Source organism: Herpailurus yagouaroundi, unplaced genomic scaffold (genome assembly GCF_014898765.1).
Source record: "Herpailurus yagouaroundi ecotype Mexico unplaced genomic scaffold, PumYag 160, whole genome shotgun sequence".
Lineage (NCBI taxonomy): Eukaryota > Metazoa > Chordata > Mammalia > Carnivora > Felidae > Herpailurus > Herpailurus yagouaroundi.
Window position 1 is genome coordinate 37,676,538 of NW_024412401.1, and position 20,824 is coordinate 37,697,361.

At 45.7% G+C, this 20,824-nt stretch overlaps 1 protein-coding gene across 24 annotated transcripts in view; it reads left to right on the forward strand.

Moving 5' to 3' along the window:
- Nucleotides 1-20,824, forward strand: part of ZNF618 (zinc finger protein 618) — a 184,908-nt gene that overhangs the window by 141,294 nt on the left and 22,790 nt on the right. For 10 of the 24 annotated variants that reach the window (XM_040482043.1, XM_040482046.1, XM_040482044.1 and 7 more), the window contains 3 exons: nucleotides 5,227-5,286; nucleotides 5,801-5,890; nucleotides 16,962-17,201. In XM_040482043.1, the coding sequence (XP_040337977.1) occupies nucleotides 5,227-5,286; nucleotides 5,801-5,890; nucleotides 16,962-17,201 (390 nt within the window). The remainder of the gene's footprint in view (nucleotides 1-5,226; nucleotides 5,287-5,800; nucleotides 5,891-16,961; nucleotides 17,202-20,824) is intronic. The other 14 variants (XM_040482056.1, XM_040482061.1, XM_040482058.1 and 11 more) reach the window with 3 other exon arrangements.

A 20,824-nucleotide genomic window follows, 5' to 3' on the forward strand; every position in this document is an offset into this window, starting at 1 on the left:
TCCAGGGCTTAACACATGAGTGGTGTTGTCGAGAGACGGCCAATTGTAAGAGCTTTAGAGCACCCCATCTATGAACCCCAGCTCTACATTTAATACCTGTGTGAGGGCGTACATGCTCTATAATCTCCCTAATCTACGCTTTCCTTAACTCGAGAATGGGGTGGTGACAGTTCTTTCAGGATTGTCGTGGAGATGAGATGAGGTTATGTTTGCACAGGAATTAGCGTAGTCTTTTATGCACACACGGAAGGCATTAATAAATAAGTGGTGCCTATTACCCAGGAAGGTACAGAACTAGGTGAAACTTGTTCTGTAGATCAGTAACTGAGTCAGACAGACGGCCAGTGGAATTGTCACACACCATAGGCAGTTGGGAATTGCACTGAGCAAAGGGAACTGGGTTTGGCTCCCTGAATGCTCCCAGCTTCACATTATGGAGCGGAGATTGCTAAAATAGTGTGACCATCTCCCGTCACCACTCAGGAGCTGCCTTATGAGGTAAGAATGCTGCTGCTTGGGTTTCAAGCAGGCCAAGGCCACAGAACTCTAAAAATGAGAAGGCATAGAGTGAGAGGAGCCATGAGAGGCACGCGACACCACGAATAGAGTTTTGTTGGTCCGGGAAGAGGAGAGACCCTGAAGCAGTGCATGCTGGGAAGTACACCTTCCATATCTGCATTATCTGAGCAAATTGGAGAATTAGGGAGGAAGAAGCTGGAGCTATGACAGAGCAGAGGAATCCTTCTAGAAGGAGACAGTTTGTCCTAGGGGCCTTGCACGTCAGCTGCTCTCCTGCTGCAGATCTGAGAAATACTACCATGGCAGTGGTCTCCCATGCTCATGACTACGATGATAATGGGAGGGTCAAGGACAGTTCACTCATGTCTATCGAAAACAGTAAGTCTGAATTCATCTGCAGTTTACTTGATTTTTTTAAAATGTGGATAAGGAAGAGTAACTTGAAAAATTTTTTAAATTAAAACCCCCCCCCCCCAAACCATGAATCTGTGAAAATTCCACAGAATTTAAGAGACTCTGAGGACAAGCATACCTCTGAAGATGACCCTACTACAAAATCTAGAAGAACATTCTGTGACAACCATAATCAAGTATAAGAAAATATGACTTACCTTACTCTCCTTGGGCTGTCCTAACAAAATACCCGACTGGATGGCTTCAGCAAATTTATTTTCTCACGGTTCTGGAAGCTAGAAGTCCAGTATCAGAGTGCCAGCCTGGTCAGGTTCTGGTGAGAACCCTCTTCCTGGCTCACAGATGGCCACCTTCTGTCTGTGCCCTCACATGATGGGAGACCAGTGGAAGCAAGCTCCCTGGTGTCTCTTGTAATAAGGGCACCAATCCAGTCGTGAGGACCCCACCTTCATGACCTCATCTAACCCAGTTACCTCCCACAGGCCCTGTCTCCAAACACCATCACCTGGGGAGGTGGGGCGTCAACAATTGAATTTGGGGAGCTAGGGGGACACAGTTCAGTCCACAGCATGACCCGTGTGAAAGAGGATCCTGAAGTGTGGTGACAGAGCAGCAGGATAGAACGAAGAGGCAGAGAGAAAAGAGTGACCTAAAGGACTGCAGAGAAACAGAGAATAGAAGCGCAGAATTAAAACGTACAGTATAGGTAGTAAAGAGCAGAATTGATCTGCAGAAATGGAATTAGTTATGGGGATGAGAAACCTGAACGGATCAAGATAACCAGGGGAAAGGAAAACAAGCTAAATACAGAGCGTGGAGAGCCAGTTTCAGATAATTAGTGGTGTTGTACCAGTGGGACAGAAGCAGTACTCCAAAGATACAATAGAAGAAAATTTTGCTAAAGGAAGACCTGTGTGTGCAGATTTAAGGGCTCATTATATTTCAGGTGATGACAGATGATTGTGGTGTAACCTGTCTCCATGTAAAGAGACCCATAACTAAATAGATCTTAGTGATTTTTTAAACTGTAAATATAAAGAAAAAATACACAGGCATCTAGACATAAGAAAAGCCAGGTGTTATCCAAGATGAACCCAAGGGGGACTTGCCTCAGACTTGGGTACGGTACTAAATGTCAGAAGACGACACTACATTTTGAAGGGAAAAGGTTGTAATCTTAACAATTTTGTATCTAGACAGCTGACAATTCAGGAGTAAAGGGGAAAGTGAGGGCCCCCAAACCCACTATTTCTCCTATGTACCCATCTTCCGAAAATTTAAAAAACACACTCCAGGGAACTAAGCAGTAGAGCACATTGAAGAGTCCATTGTCAGGAATGAAGTCCTAGCTCGGGAGGACTGGTGGTAAATGGTCAAACCAGATAAGCTAGAAGCTAAGTTTAAAATGTTGGACTCTGATTATAAAATTGAATGCAAAGGACAAAGATCATTGTAAAATACTAAAAATGAATTTTAAAAACATGAGAAGGAAGGAATAGGTGAAGGATACAGTAGAGGTAGGTTAAACCAGCCCTTCCCATGGTGTGGGCCCTAGACCAGCAGCAGCAGCATTCGTAGAAGCTTATTAGAAATGTAAATTCTTGGGGCGCCTGGTGGCTCAGTCGGTTAAGTGTTCTACTTCAGCTCAGGTCATGGTCTCGTGGTTGGTGGGTTTGAGCCCTGTGTCAGGCTCTGTGCTGACAGCTTCAGAGCCTGGAGCCTGCTTTGGATTCTGTGTCTCCCTCTCTCTCTGCCCCTCTCCTGCTTGTGCGCTCTCTCTCTCTCTCTCTCTCTCTCTCTCTCAAAAATAAATAAGCATTAAAAAAAATTTTTTTTAATGTAAATTCTTAGGCTCCACCCCCAAGCCACGGATTCAGAATCTCTGGGGTGGAGCCCAGCAATCTGTGTTGTAACCATCTTTCCAGATGATTCTTAAACATGCAAAAGTGTGAGAAGCATGGAGTTAAACTGCCTTTCTCAATGGTAATAGACTTGAAAATACCATTTTGTGCTTAACTGTAACAGACAGATGTATCTTACATGCTATGTAAAACAAAGGAGAATATTGGAAAATAATGGAATATTGGAGAATAATGGAAAGGCAGAGAGAAGATTTCATTCATCAAACAACTGAAACAAAGGAAACCAGAAAAGGTGGAGCATGAAAAAAAAGAAACAAAATATAAAACACGTAAAACCAAGTCAGTTATAGCTTTAAATAAAAGCAAATGGCATAATCTCTTTTATTAGAAGACAGAGATTCTCAGGTTAATTTGAAATAATGGTTTATTAGCAACACACTTAGTTAATTCCTCATCTTTTATCTTTCTCAGGGAACTTGCTCTCGCTTCCTTAACTAAATTGAGTTCCCTGTTAGGATTTTCATAGCACTTTAAGTGTCTCCTTTAAGAGCCCCTCTTGAGGTTGCAGTGTTAAGTTTGTGTGATTATTTGATTTTTCTGTCTCCTTTCCCAGACTGTAAGCTCCTTGAAGGCAGGAACCATGACTGCTTTTGCTCATCATTTTCGGCTGACATTTAGCAAAGTATCTTTTTAATGAATTTTCCTAAGACAATTTAGGGAAGTGTTTTCAGGCACATGCAGATAATACAAGAGTATAATTAGAAGTTTGAGCAGTGGTTCTTTTTTTTTTTTTTTTTTTAATTTTTTTTCAACGTTTTTTATTTATTTTTGGGACAGAGAGAGACAGAGCATGAACGGGGGAGGGGCAGAGAGAGAGGGAGACACAGAATCGGAAACAGGCTCCAGGCTCTGAGCCATCAGCCCAGAGCCCGACGTGGGGCTCGAACTCCCGGACCGCGAGATCGTGACCTGGCTGAAGTCGGACGCTTAACCCAGTGCGCCACCCAGGCGCCCAGAAGTTTGAGCAGTGGTTCTTAAACTTTCCTCTGCATCACAGTTTTCTAGGGGGACTGTTAAAACCCAGATTGTTAGATCCCATTCCTAGAATTTTGCTTTCAGCGTCTTGGATAAGTCTCAGAGAATATGAATTTCTAACAGTTTGACAGACGATACCGGTGCTGCTGGCTCAGGGACCACCCTTTGAGAAGCACCGTGTTAGAAAATCGTGTCATGTTAGTTAGTTAACACTGACAGTTTTGATTTCGTGAGCCTTAAATGCGGCACACATCACATCTAAAAATACAAAATACATTTAGGAATATGACAAAATGGAAAGGTTGATCATGACCGTCTTGGAGAGAGCAGGTAGACAAACAGGATCATGTAGGGCTTGAATAATATAATTAATACGGTTGATCTAACAATTTCGAAGCCTGTAAATAGCAAATCGTCTATCTTTTCCAGTGTTCATGAATCAGTTATAAAAGTTATTTATGAAAAAGTTTAAATCCGTATTGAGAGAGAAAGACCACAAACAATTTTTAAAAATTGAGAAAAATTGTGATATAGAGAGCAAAATGTTGATGTCCTTAATCTGCAGAGTTCTTAGCAATTAAAAAAATGTAAATACGCCTATGGAAACATTGGCTGTAAACTCAAATGGGAAAGTCACGAAAGAAAAACTACAGTTAATTAAACATGAAAAATAGTTTCCTTAGAACTCAAAACAAATGGAAAATAAAACCAGCAGTGCAATAGAATTCTCCCGATAAGGCACAGCTTTCTGATTGGGATAAAAATTGGCCCAACCTTTTGATATGTAGTTGGTGCTGTGGTTATCAAAAGCCTTAAAAATGCATGCCCACAATTTATCCTGGGGAAATAATGAGCAAAGATTATGCACAATAATCTTTACTTTGCAACGATGTGACAAATGATGAGCAAATGTGCAAACGTTTCTACAAAGATGTGGATCACTGCGTTTTTTTTGTTTGTTTTTGTGTTTTTTTTTTGGTAAGGGAAAAAAATTTGAAACGATCTGAACATCCCCTGGCGCAGGAAACTGGCTCAGCAGATTTCAAAGTCCAGAGGGAACCATACAGCCAATAAATGCAGTAGGGATCGATGTTTATTGATTGAGCAAGATGTCCACAAAGTATCGTCGATTGAATACACCAGGTTACAAAGAGGATACGGATCAGGGCTGGCTAATTCAAGGCCCACCGGAGCTAGACAGCTGATGTCAGGGAGAGGAGCCCGCTCCGGAGGAGATGGGAGTGAGGGGTAGGCCCCGGGGGCGGATGGCAAAGTTGCACACTCCACCCCAGGGGGCAGCTGCTGCTCTTTGTTTGGGGGTGACAGATGATTGAAATTTCTCGTACTCTTTAAGTTTTGTATTTGTATTTATCAGTATTTTATAATTTTCCCCCAGTGAACAATATTACATCAGAAATTTTTAAGAAGAAAGAAGTTAGGCAGTGCCCAAAGAGAGGTAAAGATAAAGTCTGGTGGGTCCTGAGAGGAAGACGTGACCCCTTCTGCCGGGGGGATGGGGGTACCTGGGGGCGGGGAAGGTCTTGGAGACGAGGGGACCCAAGCATGGCCATCGCAGAGGGCCTGAGCGAGAGGTTGGCACTGGTCACCACACATTTCCTGAGCACCAGGGTCTGGGGGGGGAGTGTGGACGGAGAAACGGCGTGTGCCAGGTACTGTTCTAAGCACTTGACGTATAAATTTAATCCTCACAGCAATCCTACAAGGTGGTCCGATTATTACCCCCGTTTTATAGATAGGAAAACTGAGGCACAGAGAGGTTAAGAGATTTGCCCAAGGTCACACGGCTGGACATGGAGGAGGAGCTGGGAGCTGAACCCAGGCAGGCTGACTCCAGTGGGCTCAGGGTTGTAGTTGGTCCCAGGATGAGGGGAGCCGGAGGGGAGGGAGCATGCTGCTGCTGCTTGCTGGGGGTCACGTGCCCATTCCCACACTTGCCTCTCCTTGGACAGAAACTGGCAATTACACCTGTGAATTCTGCGGAAAGCAGTACAAGTACTACACGCCCTACCAGGAGCACGTGGCCTTACACGCCCCCATCAGTGAGTACCTTCTCTGGTTGGGGCCTGGAGGAGTTGGAGGGAGGGGCGGGCCAGCCACAGGCCGAGGCTTTGCCAGGGCAGGGTGGATGTACAGGTGGGCTTGGCCTGGGGCAGCCTCCAGGTGTCCAGGCCTGACCCGGGCCACCTTACCGCAGTAGCTGGATTAGCTGGGAAAGCCCCACCCTTCAGCCAGGCAAGCCTGAGTCTCCCTCGGTAGACTCAGGGTGGGCATCGTTCATCCAAGTCCTCCAGTGGCCCCACCCCCAAGCACCTCTGGATCCTGTGGTTCCTGAGACCCCCACTCCGGAGCCAGTGACCCGTGATACAGCGTCAGTCTGAACCAACGCATGGCCTAACCCAGGCTAGGCGATGGCCAACTAGACAGGACAGTTCCGTTTTTGCCCTCGGTGGTGGAAAAGGTAAAAAGGGGGAAGGGATGCTAAGTCAAGACTCAGAAGCCCTGGGTTTAATCAGCTGGGTTGCAGGGTTGCGTGACCTTGGGCGGGCCCCATCCTGTTTCTGGCCCTCAATCTCTCCCTTCTCCCTTGGCCTGGGAGGAAAAGAGTTCTAAGGGCCCTTCCGCTGGGACATCCCAGCCTTCCAACTCTCCTGATACCACTGATTGACTTCCCAGCTTCCCTCCTGGATGTCAGAGGGGGCTCCATCCTTAGATCCCCAGATATGTGGGCTAGGAGGATATGAGAGATTTAGGCTAGATCCAACAGAGGATTAGTTTGCTGAGGTCGAAACAGCCCCTCCAGTGGGCTTTGGATCTAGAGATTTGGGTGCCGATGAGTTCTGTGTAGAATTAGGGGCTGAACTGGATGGCTTCATCAGGTGGTACCCAGGGCTAGGGCTTGAGGACCCTGGGTCTGGTGAGAGTATCCAGAAGGATCTGTGCTCACTGCAGAGGAAGTCCTTACAAATGGATTCATCTGACAATACTCTTTGGCGCCTGGCTGCTTTCACTTAGCATAATGTCTGTAAGACACATACACGTTGTATGTATCAGTTATTCTTTCTTTTTCTTTTTTACTGCTGAGCAGTATTCCATTGTATGAAAATACCCCTGTTTAGCCATTTGCTTGTTCATTTCAGTTGTTTCCCATTTTAGGCTCCTATGACTGAACCTGCTACGAAAGTGTTTGTAGGGGGCTTTTTGGGGACATACGTGTTTATTTTTCATGGGTAAAATACCAAGGAGTAAAATTGCTAGGTCATAGGGGAGAGTGTGTTTAACTCTTTAAGAACTTACACACCATTTTCCAAAATGGCTGTAGCATCTTACGCTCCCGCCAGCCACATATGGGAGTTCCACTTCCTCCACATTCTTGCCAGAGTTTGTAGGCGATGGGCTGTTTAATTCTAGCTGTTCTGGTGAGTGCTTACTGGTCATTGTGGTGTTAATTTGTATTTCCTTGATGACCAATGATGTTGAGCATGCTTTCTTCTGCATATTGGCCACGTGTGTATTTTACTCTGGAGATTGTCTAAAGTCTTTTGCCCATTTTGTGGTTGGGTTGGTTGTATTATTAAATTGTAAGGGTTCTTGGGGCACCTGGGTGGCTCAGTCAGTTGGGCAGCTGACTACAGCTCAGATTGTGATCTCGCGGTCTATGAGTTCGAGCCCCCCTTTGGGCTCTGTCCTGAGAGCTCAGAGCCTGGAGCCTGCTTCAGATTCTGTGTCTTCCTCTCTCTCTGCCCCTTCCCTGCTTGCTCTCTCTCTCTCTCTGTCTCTGTCTCTCCGTCTCTCTCTCTCTCTGTCTCTGTCTCTCTCTCTCAAAAAATAATAATAATAATTTTTTTTTTAATTGTAAGAGTTCTTTATACATTGTAGAGCCAGGTCTTGTATCAGTTATATGTACTATGAATATTTTCTTGCAGCCTTCAACATGCCTTTTGATTTTCATACAGTATCTTTCGATGAGTGGTTTTTAATTTTTATAAAGTCTAATTTACCAATTTTTTTCTATGGCTAGTGCTTTCTGGGTCCTACCCAGAATATCTTAACTACCTCAAGATTGTGAGGATATTCTCCTTAATTATCTTTTGGAAGCTTTAAAATTTTAGCCTTTGCATTTAGGTCTGTGATCTTTTCAAGTTAACTTTTGTGAATGGTGAGAGGTAGGAGGTGAGATTAATTTTATCCCATACAGATATCTGGTGGTTCCATCATTTGTTTAAAGGATTGTCCTTTCCCCCATTGCATTGCATTGAATTGACAATCAGTTGAATGCATAAATATGTATGAGTTTATTTCTGTTCTGTCGATTTATTTATCTATGTTTATGCCAATATGGTCTCATTTACTGGAGTTTTATAGCCTTAAATTCAGGTACTCTCGGTTTTTCGACTTTGCTCTTTTTAAAGAATATTTGTCAATTCTAGGAACTTTGCTCTTCCATATAAATGTTAGGGGAGTTTCTGATTCCCAATTTCGACCAAAAAATCCAACTGGGATTCTGTTTAGGATTACTCTGAATCTACAGACCAATTTAGAGAGAATAGACATCATAATATTGGCAATTCCAATCCATGAATATGGTAGATCTCTCCATGTATTTAGGTCTTTTTCTCTCAGCAATAGTTTGTATTTTTCAGAGTAGAGATCTTGTACGTATTTCATGAAATTATCTCTAAGTACTTCATGTTTTTTGACACTATTATGATTTTCAGTTTTCCAATTATTTATTGCTATTACATAAAGACATAATTTTTGTATATTGAATTTGTATCTTGCAGTTTTACTAAATTCACTTACTAGTTCTAATAACATTTTTACGAGTTTCTTAGGATTTTCTGTATACATACTGATGTCATTTACTAATAAATAACTTTGCTTCTTTCCAGTCTGTATTTTTTTGTTGTTTCACTATACTGGTTAGGATCTTCCAGTGCAATGTTGAGTATAAAACTTCAGTGAGTATTTCTGCCTTTTTCATAATCATAAGGTTCAGTTTTTCATCATTAAGGATGATCATTTTCATTATTAAGTATTATATTAGCTGAAGTAGGTTTTTATAAATGCCCTTTATTAGCTGAAGTTACCTCTTATTCCTAGTTTACTGAACTCTTCTGTCATAAATAGGTGTTTTATGTTTTTTTCTGTACCTGTTGAGATGATTCTATGATTCTCCTCTTTTATTCTGATAATGTGTATTACATGGATTGATTTACTGTCATTGTTCTTAAATAAGTCACAATGCCTATACTTTATTAAAACACATTAAGAGTATCAGAAAGTCCAACTCTGAAATGAACTGAAGAAACTTAAAATGTTGGAATGTTTCCTCTTTGTTTGGAGAGTGATTTTCTTCTTTGAAACTTATTTTTCTTGGAAAGGCATCTGAATTATTTTAAGACCTGGGGTAGTTTGTAGAGTTATTGGATCTCAAGAACATATTTTCTAATCACTCCTATCTAAAACTCCCTAGGATTTCACCTGGTTTTTAATATCACTCCCACAACTGATTTCTCAAGGATAGGGAGCTACAATCCTAGAATTAGCAGAGCCCCATGTTCAATCAGTGGTTTGTTGATGCACATCATCATAATCAAGAAAATAAAATTCTTCTGGTGAAGTTTTTTTAAACAATATTGAGGCATATTGTTACACAATACAGTGCCTGTATTTAATTTTTTTTTAACATTTATTTATTTTTGAGAGACAGAGGCAGAGCATGAGCAGGGGAGGGGAAGAGAGATACAGAATCCGAAGGAGGATCCAGGCTCTGAGTTGTTTGTTAGCACAGAGCCCAACACGGGGCTTGAACCCACGAACTGTGAGACCATGACCTGAGCTGAAGTCGGACGCTCAACCAACTGAGCCAACCAGGCACCCCTAAAGTGCCTGTATTTAAAGTGTACAGTTTGATAAGTTTTGACCTATGTATGCACTCACAAAACCATCACTGCCGTTAAGATAATGAGCATATCATCACCCCTAAAGGTTTTTTGTGCTTTTGTATAATCCCTTACTCACCACTTGCCCATCCCCAGGCAAACACTGATTTTCTTTCTGTTACTATAGATTAATTTGCATTTTCTAGCACATTGCATATGTGGCATCTTAGAGTATGTACCCTTTTTATGTGTGGGGGGAGGGTCTGGCTTCTCTCACTCACCATGGATTGTTTTAAGATTCATCCATGGTTACATGTTATCAGTAGTTCATTCCCTTTAGTTGATGAGTAGTAGCTTTCCATTGGATAGATATAGATACCACAGTTTCCTTTATTCACTTATGGATGGACATTTGGGCTGTTTTTAGTTTAGAGCTAATACAAATAAAGCTTCTCAACATTGGTGTACATGTCCTTGTATGGACAAATGCGTTCATTAATCTTGAATAAATACCTAGGAGTGGAATAGCTGGATCATATGATACGTGTGTATTTAACTTTTAAGAAAGAACCCAACTGTTTTTCAAAGTGGTTATGCCATTTACATTCCAACCAGTAGTGTACATTTCTTTTTTGTAATGTCCTGGTCTCAGCTGGGTGTCAAGGTAGAACTGGCCTCTTAGAATGAGTTGGGAAGAATATTCCCTGAGTGTAGTGTCACTTACGTTAAGCTGGTTAATAATCAAATCTCTACACCTTTTCAGGCTTTAGAAAAAAAAATACACTTGTTCTATCTAGTACTGAGAGACAGACATTAAAATCTGCAACTGTAATTGTGGATATGCTGTGTCTCCCTTTAGTTCTGTCAGTTTTTGATTCATGTGTTTTGAAACCTTGCTTTTAGGTGCACACACTTGGGACCATTATGTTTTGACGACCCTTTAAAAATTGTTCAGTACCTTTATTTATTTCTTAAGTTCTTTAACAGGTAATACCTGTTGTCCTGAAATCTACTTTATCTGATATTGATATAGCTGCTGCAGCTTGCTTAGAATTAGTGTTTGCATGGTGTATTTCTTTCGATCTTTTTGTTTTAATGTTTCTGTGTCTTTCTATTTGAAGTATGTACGTATAATTGGTTCTCACTCTTTTCTCTAGTCTGACAATCTCTGCCTTTTAAATGAAGTGTTTAGTCCATTTACATTTAATATTATATATGGATATGGTTGGATTTTTGTATTTTGTAGTTCATATTTTTTATATTTTGTATATTTTGCCTTATTTTTTTTCTACTTGTCCCATCTCTTCTTATTGTTCATTTTTTCTTCTTTTCTTGCCTTCTTTAATATTAATCAAGAACTTCCAAAAATATTTCCTTTGTTAGCTTTCTAGCTGTACCCCCTTTTTCTTTAGTGGTTCCTCTGTGGTTTATAATACACATCTTTAATGTATTACAATCTATCATAAATTTAATTCATAACATCACATGTAATGTAAGAACCTTATAACAGTGTACTTCTATTTACTACTCTCCTGTCCTTTTTGTTCTTACCATACATCTATGTCTACCTAAGTTATAAGCCCAATAATTTTTTTTGCTTTAAACAGTCTATTATTTGTTAATTAAGAAATGAGAAAATGCCTTTTATATTTTCTAACATATTTACCATTTCCTGTGCTTTTCCTTTCTTTGTATAATAAATCTGAATTCCATCTATAATCATTTTCCCTTATTCCCTGAAGAACTTCTTTTAACATTTTTTCTATTGTAGGTCTGTTGGGGAAAGATTCTCTTACTTGAAGATGTTTTTATTTTACCTGTTTCTTTTGATGGATGTTTTCTCTGGATATGAAATTCTGGGTTGAGATTTTTTTTTTTTTTTCCAGCACTTTAAAAGAGTCACTCTTTTATCTTCTGGTTTATGTTTCTGGTGAGAAGTCAGAGATCATTCTGATTGTGATTCTATATTTAATGTGTCTTTTTGTCTGGGTGCTTTTATTTATTTTTTTAACGTTTATTTATTTTTGAGACAGAGACAGAGCATGAATGGGGGAGGGGCAGAGAGAGAGGGAGACATAGAATCGGAAGCAGGCTCCAGGCTCTGAGCCATCAGCCCAGAGCCTGACGCGGGGCTCGAACTCATGGACCGCAAGATCGTGACCTGAGCTGAAGCCGGACGCTCAACCCACTGAGCCACCCAGGCGCCCCTGTCTGGGTGCTTTTAAATATATCTACATGTTACTGGGGGTTTTTTTTATCAGTTTGATTATGGCATGTAGTTTTCTTTGTGTTTATCCTGTTTGGGGTTCACTGAATTTTTTGAATCAGTGGGTTTATATTTTTCATCAAATTTGGAAAATCTCAGCCATTATTTCTTCAAATATATTTTCTTAAATTTTTATTTTAGAGAGAGATTGAGCATGAGTCAGAGAAAGGGACAGAAGGAGAGAGAAAGAGAATGCTAAGCAGGCTCCACACTGCGTGTGGAGCTTGACACAAGGGCTTGATCGAGCCCATGATCCTGGGATCATGACCTGAGCCTGAATTAAATCGGACACTCAACTGCTGAGCCACCCAGGTGCCCCTCTGCAAATATTCTTACTACTCAATCTCTCTTTCCTCTGTTGTTGAGATTTTGTTTACATATATGTTAAAGTGTTTGGTGATGAAGGTCTGTTCAGCTTACCATCCCTGTTTCCCCTTCGAGCTTCAATTTGGATAGTTTCTAGTATCCTGTCTTCAAGTTCACTGATCTTTTCTTCTCTAGTGTGCAGTCTGTTTTATTAGAAAAGCATCAAGCGAATTTATCATTTCAGCTATCCTAGTTTTCATCTCTGTAATTTACATTTGGTTCCTTTTTATATCATGTCTTTTCTCATTATGTGCATATTATCCTTTAAATCTTTGAGCATATTTATGAAAACTGTTGAAAGGTCCTTGTCCACAAATTCCATCATTCCTGTCATCTCTGTATGTTTCTGTTGATTGGTATTTTTCTCTTGAGTATTTAGTCACATTTTCCTGCTTCGCCTCACAAGTAATTTTTTATTCTGTGCTGCACATTGTGATATTTGTTGAGCATCTGGATTTTGTTATCTTTCTTTGAAAGGTGTTAAATTTTGTTCTGGCAGGCAGTTAATTTACTTACAGATCAGCTTCATACTTCAAAGGCTTGTGTGTAAACTGTTAGGGTGGGTCTAGAGTGTTCTTATTCTAGTGTTAGAGTAATCCTAAGGCCTGACCTTTCTGGGTTTCAACTAAATGCTTGAGGTGTTCAGCAAGGTCTGTCTGCTTTGGCAGGTGGGAACTCAGACATCTCCTACTCTCGTGAGACTTCTGAATCTGTTCTCGGCTCACTCCCCCCCTAGAAGCTGTTACCTTCCAGGCTGTGCAGAGGTTCATTCTGTACAAATCAGTTTGGCACCCATCAGACGCTTTAAGAGGCCCCTCTGCATATTTCTGGAGGTCTTTTTTTTTTTTTTTTAATTCATCCCTTTTTGTTATTCTGTCCTGCCAGTTCCAGCCATTGTCAGAATCCCTGAACCCTGATCACTGTCTCCTCTATTCACCCAGACTGCAGTGCCTTCTTTGGGCTCCACCCCTGTGCTGTGGTCCAGAAGGTCTCCAGGCAGAGACTGGAGTGATCTCACATCAGGTCTTCTGTCGTAAATCACGACCCTGCACTGCCTCCTGTTCCGCGTCTGAAAACTGTTGTTTTATGTATTTTGTCCAGTTTTATAGTTGAAGGAGGACAACTAGCCCTACACCAGTAGTCCATCACGGCCAGAAGTGTAAGTTCTCTGGTTCTGTCTCGAAGACGGCAATCCCTGAGAAAGTGTTTCCAACCTAGACTCCTTTTGCACCACATCGTCCGTTCATTCCCGCCTCCGGCCGTTGAACATGCTCTTCCCATTTGCCTCAGATGCATCTTCACCCTCCTCTGCCTGGTGAAGGTTTCAGGGAGACCACCTGGTCTGTGTGGTTACTTTTCTCGAATCCTTACATTCTCTGAAGTTTTTTGTTCCCATTGAATTTTTCATTTTACAGAAAGGGGAGACCACCATGCTATTATTTTTAAATACCTCCTATATATAAACATCTCACGTGTGTTCTTCACAAGGGCAGTCAGCCAGTCTGTCTGAAGCTCTTTGTGCTTTTCCCAGTGAGGGCTCAGGTAGGAATTCCAGCCTGATAACATTCCATGTGAGAAGGTCAACAGATGGAGCAAACTGCTGAGTGAAATGAATTAGGAGTCTGGGAAGTTCATCCTGCTTGGTCCGTACCTGCTGTGTGACCCTGGAGTGGTGCCCATACCTCTCTGAGCTCCATGTGCCGCTCTGCCTTAGAGAGACCCCTGTGGCCAACCAGAGGGTAACACATGAGGTAGCTTCTCATGTCCCCTCCTGGGCATCCCATCTTTGTTGTGGTCTGTTTAAGTGTGGTTCTGAGTTTTGCTTTTCTGGACATTGAGGCATTGGTTCTCTGATTCCATAATACCTCTTGAGCACTTCCTGTATATCAGGGAATGTGCCTGGTCCTGAGTACATGGTTGGGCCTAACTGGCAGACTCTGTCCTCACAGAGCATTCAGGCTAATGGGGAAAGAGACCCCAACCAAAAGACCACAGCATGTGTCATTATCATAGGTGGTGATCAGTTCTTAGAAGGGAAGTGGACGGGGGACTGAAAATGACCAGGTGAGGTGTCAGGGACAGTTACGAGAGGAAGTGATGCTCATGTGGAAGTATGCAGGACCAGCACTAGTTACCCAGGCAAAAATTGGAGGGAAGATCATTCCAGGCAGAGGAAATAGCATGTGCAAAGGCCATGAGGCATGGAAGACACAGAGGGTGTCCTAGAATGGGAAAACAAGAGATGAGCAGGTCCCAGGCCTGAAGATTTATTATATCATGTGCTTCATGGGTGTCCCTGAGCTCCCTGCCACAGGGAACGAGGGGTCTCTCACACAAATGGCCAGGATTATGACATCAGGAATTGTAGACCATGGAAAGGTCTGATCAGAGGGTCTCCTAGAAACAGTCCTTCAGGGTACAGTCTGGGGCCTAAGAAAGAAAGCAGCGTGTTCAGTGTATTGCTCAGAAATTCTCTGTTCCTTGTGTCCAGGTTCCCAGCATGTGTGGGTTGAGGCCAAAGGGGACCACACGGCCTTGTGCAGAGGCCTCCTTGAGTAGCTGGCAAACATGAACTCCTGTCCCATCCTGGCATGGACTTCCTATGCCACTGTAAACTTATTAAACATTCTGGGTCTCGGTTTCCTTATTCCTAAAAAATGCGAGTAACAGCTATTCACATTTGAAGAGCCATTTACCATTCAAGGTACTTCTGTGATTTTGTGTGTTCTTGGATCCTCACAAAATCCCTGTGAGGCTAGTCGCACAGAGGTGGGTGTCTCACTTTTATTGGTGGACATAAGGGGAACAGGTGGGGTACAAAGGTCAAGAGAGGGCAAGTAAAGAGTCCCAAGACCTCAGAGGCCAAAGGTGAGGGACCTGGGATCCAGAGGGGGCTTCACTTTGCTCCATACTTAGTCCCCAAACTGCTTCAGGGAGATAGTAGGGAACTCAGAGATACGACTCTGGACACATGCCGTGGAGTCTGATGTGTAGGTTGTTTGGGAATCATGAGATGAGCCGCTCTTTTGATTGGACTCCGGGACCTCCAAGGTCCTTGACTCCAAAAGGGAGAGAGAGAAGGAGGAAACTTAAAGAAGTGTCGTTCCCCACCCAGACCTCTGTAGTTTGGGATTAAGGAAGCCAGACAGACAGACCTGTGTCCTCTGCAGGCTGCGGCCTTGGGGACTCCTCCTAGGACGGGCGGGTGAGGGCCTGCTTGCTTTAGGGGGCTGTGACTGGAGGGTCCCCCAGCTCCTGGCATGTGGCCACCACTGAATGAAGGAGGAGGTGACCCTCCAAGGGGGCAGCCTCCATCCTCTGAGCTCGTCTCAGTGTCTCAGGGTGGTGAATGAAGCACCGAAGACTGGCTTCCCTTGTGACCTTGGGTAAAGTCCTGCTTCTCTGTGCCTGGGCTTCCTCATCTGTGCCAGGAATGGCCGACGGTGGAGGCCCAGGAAGTGCCTTTTTATTTTTTGGCTCTGAAAGCAGTGGGTGGAGTGGCTGAAGCCCAGGATGGATGGATACTGTCCTGTGGGCAGGGGTATAATGAAGCCCCTCCTGCACCCCCAGATGCAGGGGGGCGGTGACAGAGGCCTTCTTGGGCAGCTCTGCTGTGGCTGGGATGTTGTGTGTACCAGTTCCTGTGAGATCTATGAGCCCCCTGGCCAGCACCAAAGCAATCCCTTCCCGTGCTGCCTGGTCCCCTTTTCACCTTCGGAGGAAGAGTTGCAGTTGAGTGAGCAGACCCTCGCCCCCGTTCCTGTGTGTTTTAAATGTGGGGGTGTGGCCAGGTTCAGGGCTTGGCCACCTGGTAGTTTATGGCCTCGGGCAGTGCGAAGGAGGCAGACCATTGCCCGCCCAGGACGGCCAGGGCAGTTGTGGAGGCCACCGAGGGGTCAGCCCCCGGTTCTCAGTGACTCCAGCTCCTGCAGAGAACTCAGGTGAGGGAGGCAGGGGTTCTGGGAAATGGTGAGCCAGACTTCCCAAAACACCACCAGGGAACTGCTGCCCTTACTTGAATTAAAGCGGCAGGGTACACTTAAGCGGTGTCCCCAAGGCAACAATACCGTCAGTGCCCAGGAGGCACCACAGAGCCTCTTCCCCTAAAATCCTGAGGCGACATTGAGCCCCTCTGCTTTCGCCCCCCACCACCAGTCAACTCCAGCATGTCCCTGCCTGTTCGCTTTCTGTCATTACTTCTGAGCCAGGCTGCCTTGGCTTAGGAGCCAACGTTCTAGAAAATGCTCTTGTGCCCGGTTGACTAATTCACGTTCCCCCAAGCGCAGGTCATAGGCTGCGTTCAGAGACGCTGAGAGCCTTGGGTGAGTCAAGGGTTATGGGTGAACTTCCCATTGAGCTGGTCAGTGGCCTCTGGGAAATTCTGAGTGTTAGCTGGTGATCAGGCTTCCCTCTAGGAGAAGCTGGGGAAGGTTCTAGAATCTTGGACTTTCTTAGGCTTTTGAGTAGAAGTGACGTCCTCTACCCTGTGGACGAAGAAGAGGTTTTGAACCTTGAACGTGGGGTTCTGTGGCCCAAGAGGCCACTCACTCAGCCAGCTCTGAGGGCCCACGGGGACTGAGAGCATGACCCTCTCAGGTACCGCCCCTGGGTGGGAGCCACCGGACGATCCAGACACGGGCTCTGAGTGTTCACATCCGGAGGTCTCCCCATCTCCACGCTTCGTGGCAGCGAAGACCCAGACGAACCAGTCGGGGAAAAAAGCTCCGGCCTCCGTGGTCCGATGCGCCACCCTCTTACACCGCACCCCTCCAGCCACCCAAACCCAGACGTTCCGCACTCCAAATTCGGGATCTCCGGCAAGCAAGGCAACTGCAGGTACCAATGGCCTATGTTACCTTCACACTTCCTCCACTCCCTGCCCTTCTCTCCACCTGCCACAGCTGTGCCCGAGGTCACTGTTCCCTTGCAAGAGCGAGTGGCGGTCCCGTGGCTCTCTGGGACAGCTCTGGGTTCCAGCTGTGCCTCTGGCTGGCTCTCACCCTGGTGAGCCACCTAGCCTCTCTGAGGCTAGGTTTTTTTACCCTAAATCAGAGGGTTTGCATATGATGGTTTGCAAGCCTTTTTTTTTTTTTTTTTTTTTTTTTTGAGTAGGAGAATATTTTTCCCAAAGTCATGGCCCAAGGTGTTAAATTGTTTTTTAATTGCCAACATTTGAGCATTAGGAGATTTTACATAAGGCGGTTGATTTCTAGCTGACATTGGAAGGTCAGTGGATGCCATCTCCAGTGTTTTTGAGTCCATGCAGAAAGGGGCTCTGCCTCCAGAAGGTCTGGACCCACTCCCCTGGAGGGCAACAGTTGGCTTTGGGCGGAGCCACAGCGGCCCCCTTGAATAGAGCTGTCCAGTATCCCGCAGTCCTTACCACTCCCTCCTGCCTCCCCAACACAGTGGCCGCGTGGCAGGTGTCATTCCTCATTGTGATCACACTGTTGTCTGTCTTGCATTCAGCCCGGTTCATCCATCTACATTGCCTGCCTGGACCCTCCTGGCATGAATTTGCATCCCCCAACTTTCTGAAAAACCCAATCTAAAAAACTCATTTCTAGGAAGAGCTGCTCTCCTTGAAGCAGAGTGGTTGACCAGAAGCTCTGTTCTCTTAGCCTCCCCCTGCCTGGTACTACCTGGGAAGCCCCTCCCTGGGCCATAGCCTGGCAGGAAACCAGTGGATGCCAGCTCCAGTGTTTTCTTGAGTCCATGCAGAGAGGGGCTCTGGCTCCAGAAGGTGGACAGGCAGTGAAAGGTACACAGCAGCCACTGCTCCCGGGAAAATGGATTAAGACACACTGGATGCTGAGTAGTGGCTGTCAGGACTCCTGATTTGTATCTGGGTGGAATGAGCCTTGGACTGACTGCCAGGATGTGTGGGGTGTAGGATAGAATGATGATGTGGTCCTTCTGGGCCTATGGGCCTTTCATTGCTCTCAAGAGGACCAAAGCCATCAGTTAAATACACAAGCGACTGAACAGGACTTTGTTACACGAACCAGTAGCTTGGATGAGCGAAATAGCCAAGTGGTTGTCCTTTGCCTTTACTCTTTGATTCAGGAGGCTAATTTTGGGCAAAGATTTGGTTCTTAAAAACGTTTGCAAATAGGCTTATTGTGCTTAGGGTCTTCCAAAAGAGGAGTAAGCAGTCAGTCAACCTTGAAGGTAATGGTTTTCCAGGTACAGTGCTGAGAAAAGCCAATAGCCATTGTATTTTTTGCAACAGTAGTCATAAATTGGTTGGAAACAGACTGGCCATCGTGGGCTCATTGATGATAAGTATTGGCTCAACTCAATAATGGGATCCTGGCTTTCAGGTAGATCTTGCTTTTGCTCTTGACCTTGTGGCTGGGAGTTTTTACACCTGTGGTTTCTGCAGAAAATTGCCTGCAAGGGCCGCGTGGTCTATGTCGGCTCTCAGACCTCAGCGCCTCAGGGTAAGTGTCCAGCAAGCTATGGCATGTGCTTCTGGCTGCCTTCGTGTGACCTGGGAGAGTTGTGGTGGAGGTCACAGAGCAGAGGAGGTCAGGTTGTGAACAGGAATCTGCATGTCAGAGCTGGAAGTTGTCCTCGCCCTTAACCATGGTAGAAGGCCATGCTCTGTGTGTATGTGCGTGCCTGTGCGTGGGACTTGACCCACAGTGCCACCCTCTGGTTTCCAGGCCAGAGGTGCCGACGCAGGGATCGCTGGTCAAAATTTGCATCTGCAGCATGGGCTGAGCGGTAAAGGGGACTAATCGTAGGAGTGTGTAACCTTGGTGAGGCTGCGTGAAATTCCTCCACAGATGGGTAGCCATTGAATGCATAAGGGTGAAGGTGAAGAAAGGAATCACTTCCTTACCCCCACATCTTTTTAAAGAGAACGATGCATCTGCCTCAGGAACGAACTCTCCTTATTCTGCCATCGGAGAAGTGAGGCGCACACCCAGCCCCAGAACTGGATGGCCTCACCTCCCTGTCTTTTCATCTATAGCGTGGGAATGACAACGTGAACCTCATAGGGCTGTCGGGAGGACTGTGGGAGACCACAGGCGTAAGGTGTGCGGACCATGCCTGGTGCGTAGCAGGTGCTCAGTAAATGAGAGTCCCCCCCACCCCGCTCCGCTAGACAAAGACTTAAGGGTCTTTGCCAACTTACAGATGGTACCTTGAGATGGGCTGCTGGGGAGCTGTCAGCCCAGGCATTTTACAGATACCTTCTGAAGAGTGGGTCTCCCTTGTGATGTTACTGATAGCCTCCGCAGAAAGGAGGCCATCTCAGGAAGCGTCGTTGGGCTCAGGAGACAGGGCCTGTAGGAGCCACCCGTGGCTTCTTTCCCCATTACCCCATCATCTTCGGGAACCCTGGACCCCAGGGTCTGGGCACTTGCCCTTCTGACATAGGGTGGTCTGGGTGACTGGCATTTCCCAAAGTGGGTTCCGGGGATCGCCATTTTTGAGGGATTCTAGGAAACCTGCTATTTTTTTTTAATGGGCTTCGGTGGCTAAATGTATTTGGGAAGGTTGGGTCAAACAAAGCTAAATGGGTCTCTTTCTGGTGGAGCTTTCTCAGAGCCTCTGTTGTTTCCCCTTAAGGACCGGGTCAGCTGCTCATCCCAACTTGACTTGCTCTCAGGAGCCTTTATCTCCTGGAACGTCCAGCAGCCCTAGTGCCAAGAGCAACTGGGAAAAGCAGAGCTACCTCCTGGCTCAGATACTCTGTCTCAGGGGTGGGGCTGGGGACTAGACTCTGGTATGTGTCCTCCTGGTTGGACCCCGTGTCTTCACCCCAGGGTGTCCAGACAGCACCGGAAAGGCGCCACCTGTACACAGAGGTGCCCCGGGAATCACTGGAGGAGCCAGTCCCTTCCCCGGGATGAACTCTGACCAGGCCTCACCTGGTCTTTGGGCTCCCGGGGTGTGGGGCTGCCCCCACTCTGCCCGACACACCTCCTCTCTAAGGATGCCCTCCGCCTGGCTTGGGGAGCCGGGGTCGGCCATCTGGCCCTCCTCCTCTGCCAGGGCCTCCACCAGGACACCGTCTGTCACACTGCCTGCTCGTTTGTGGGGCCTGAGGCAGCAGAACCTGGCAGAACGAGTGGTGGGCGGCAGGTCCAAGTTACTAGTGTCACCAGAGCGGCTCCTAAGGAGCCAAAGGTGGGAGACCCAGGCCCACCTGCCATGTGCCCGCTCAGCTGGATTTCATCCACGCGCGCTCGGACGGGTCACGCACGCACGCCTCTGTGCCTGGCCCTCTGCCCCCTCTGGGTAGTGTGGGGGGCGTCTCTTGGGGCCCTGACGAGGGATCAGGCGACTCAGGTGAGCCTGAGGAGGTCTGGTTTGGGCTCCTGGGGCCCCTCAGCGTGCAGGTTTCCAGCATAAAGCCCCGGGCTCTGCCAGCCCTCGTGCCAGGGTGGTTCCGAGGTAGTCTGGCCTCAACGTCCCCTGTCACGCCCTTCCCTTTGGCCCTCGAG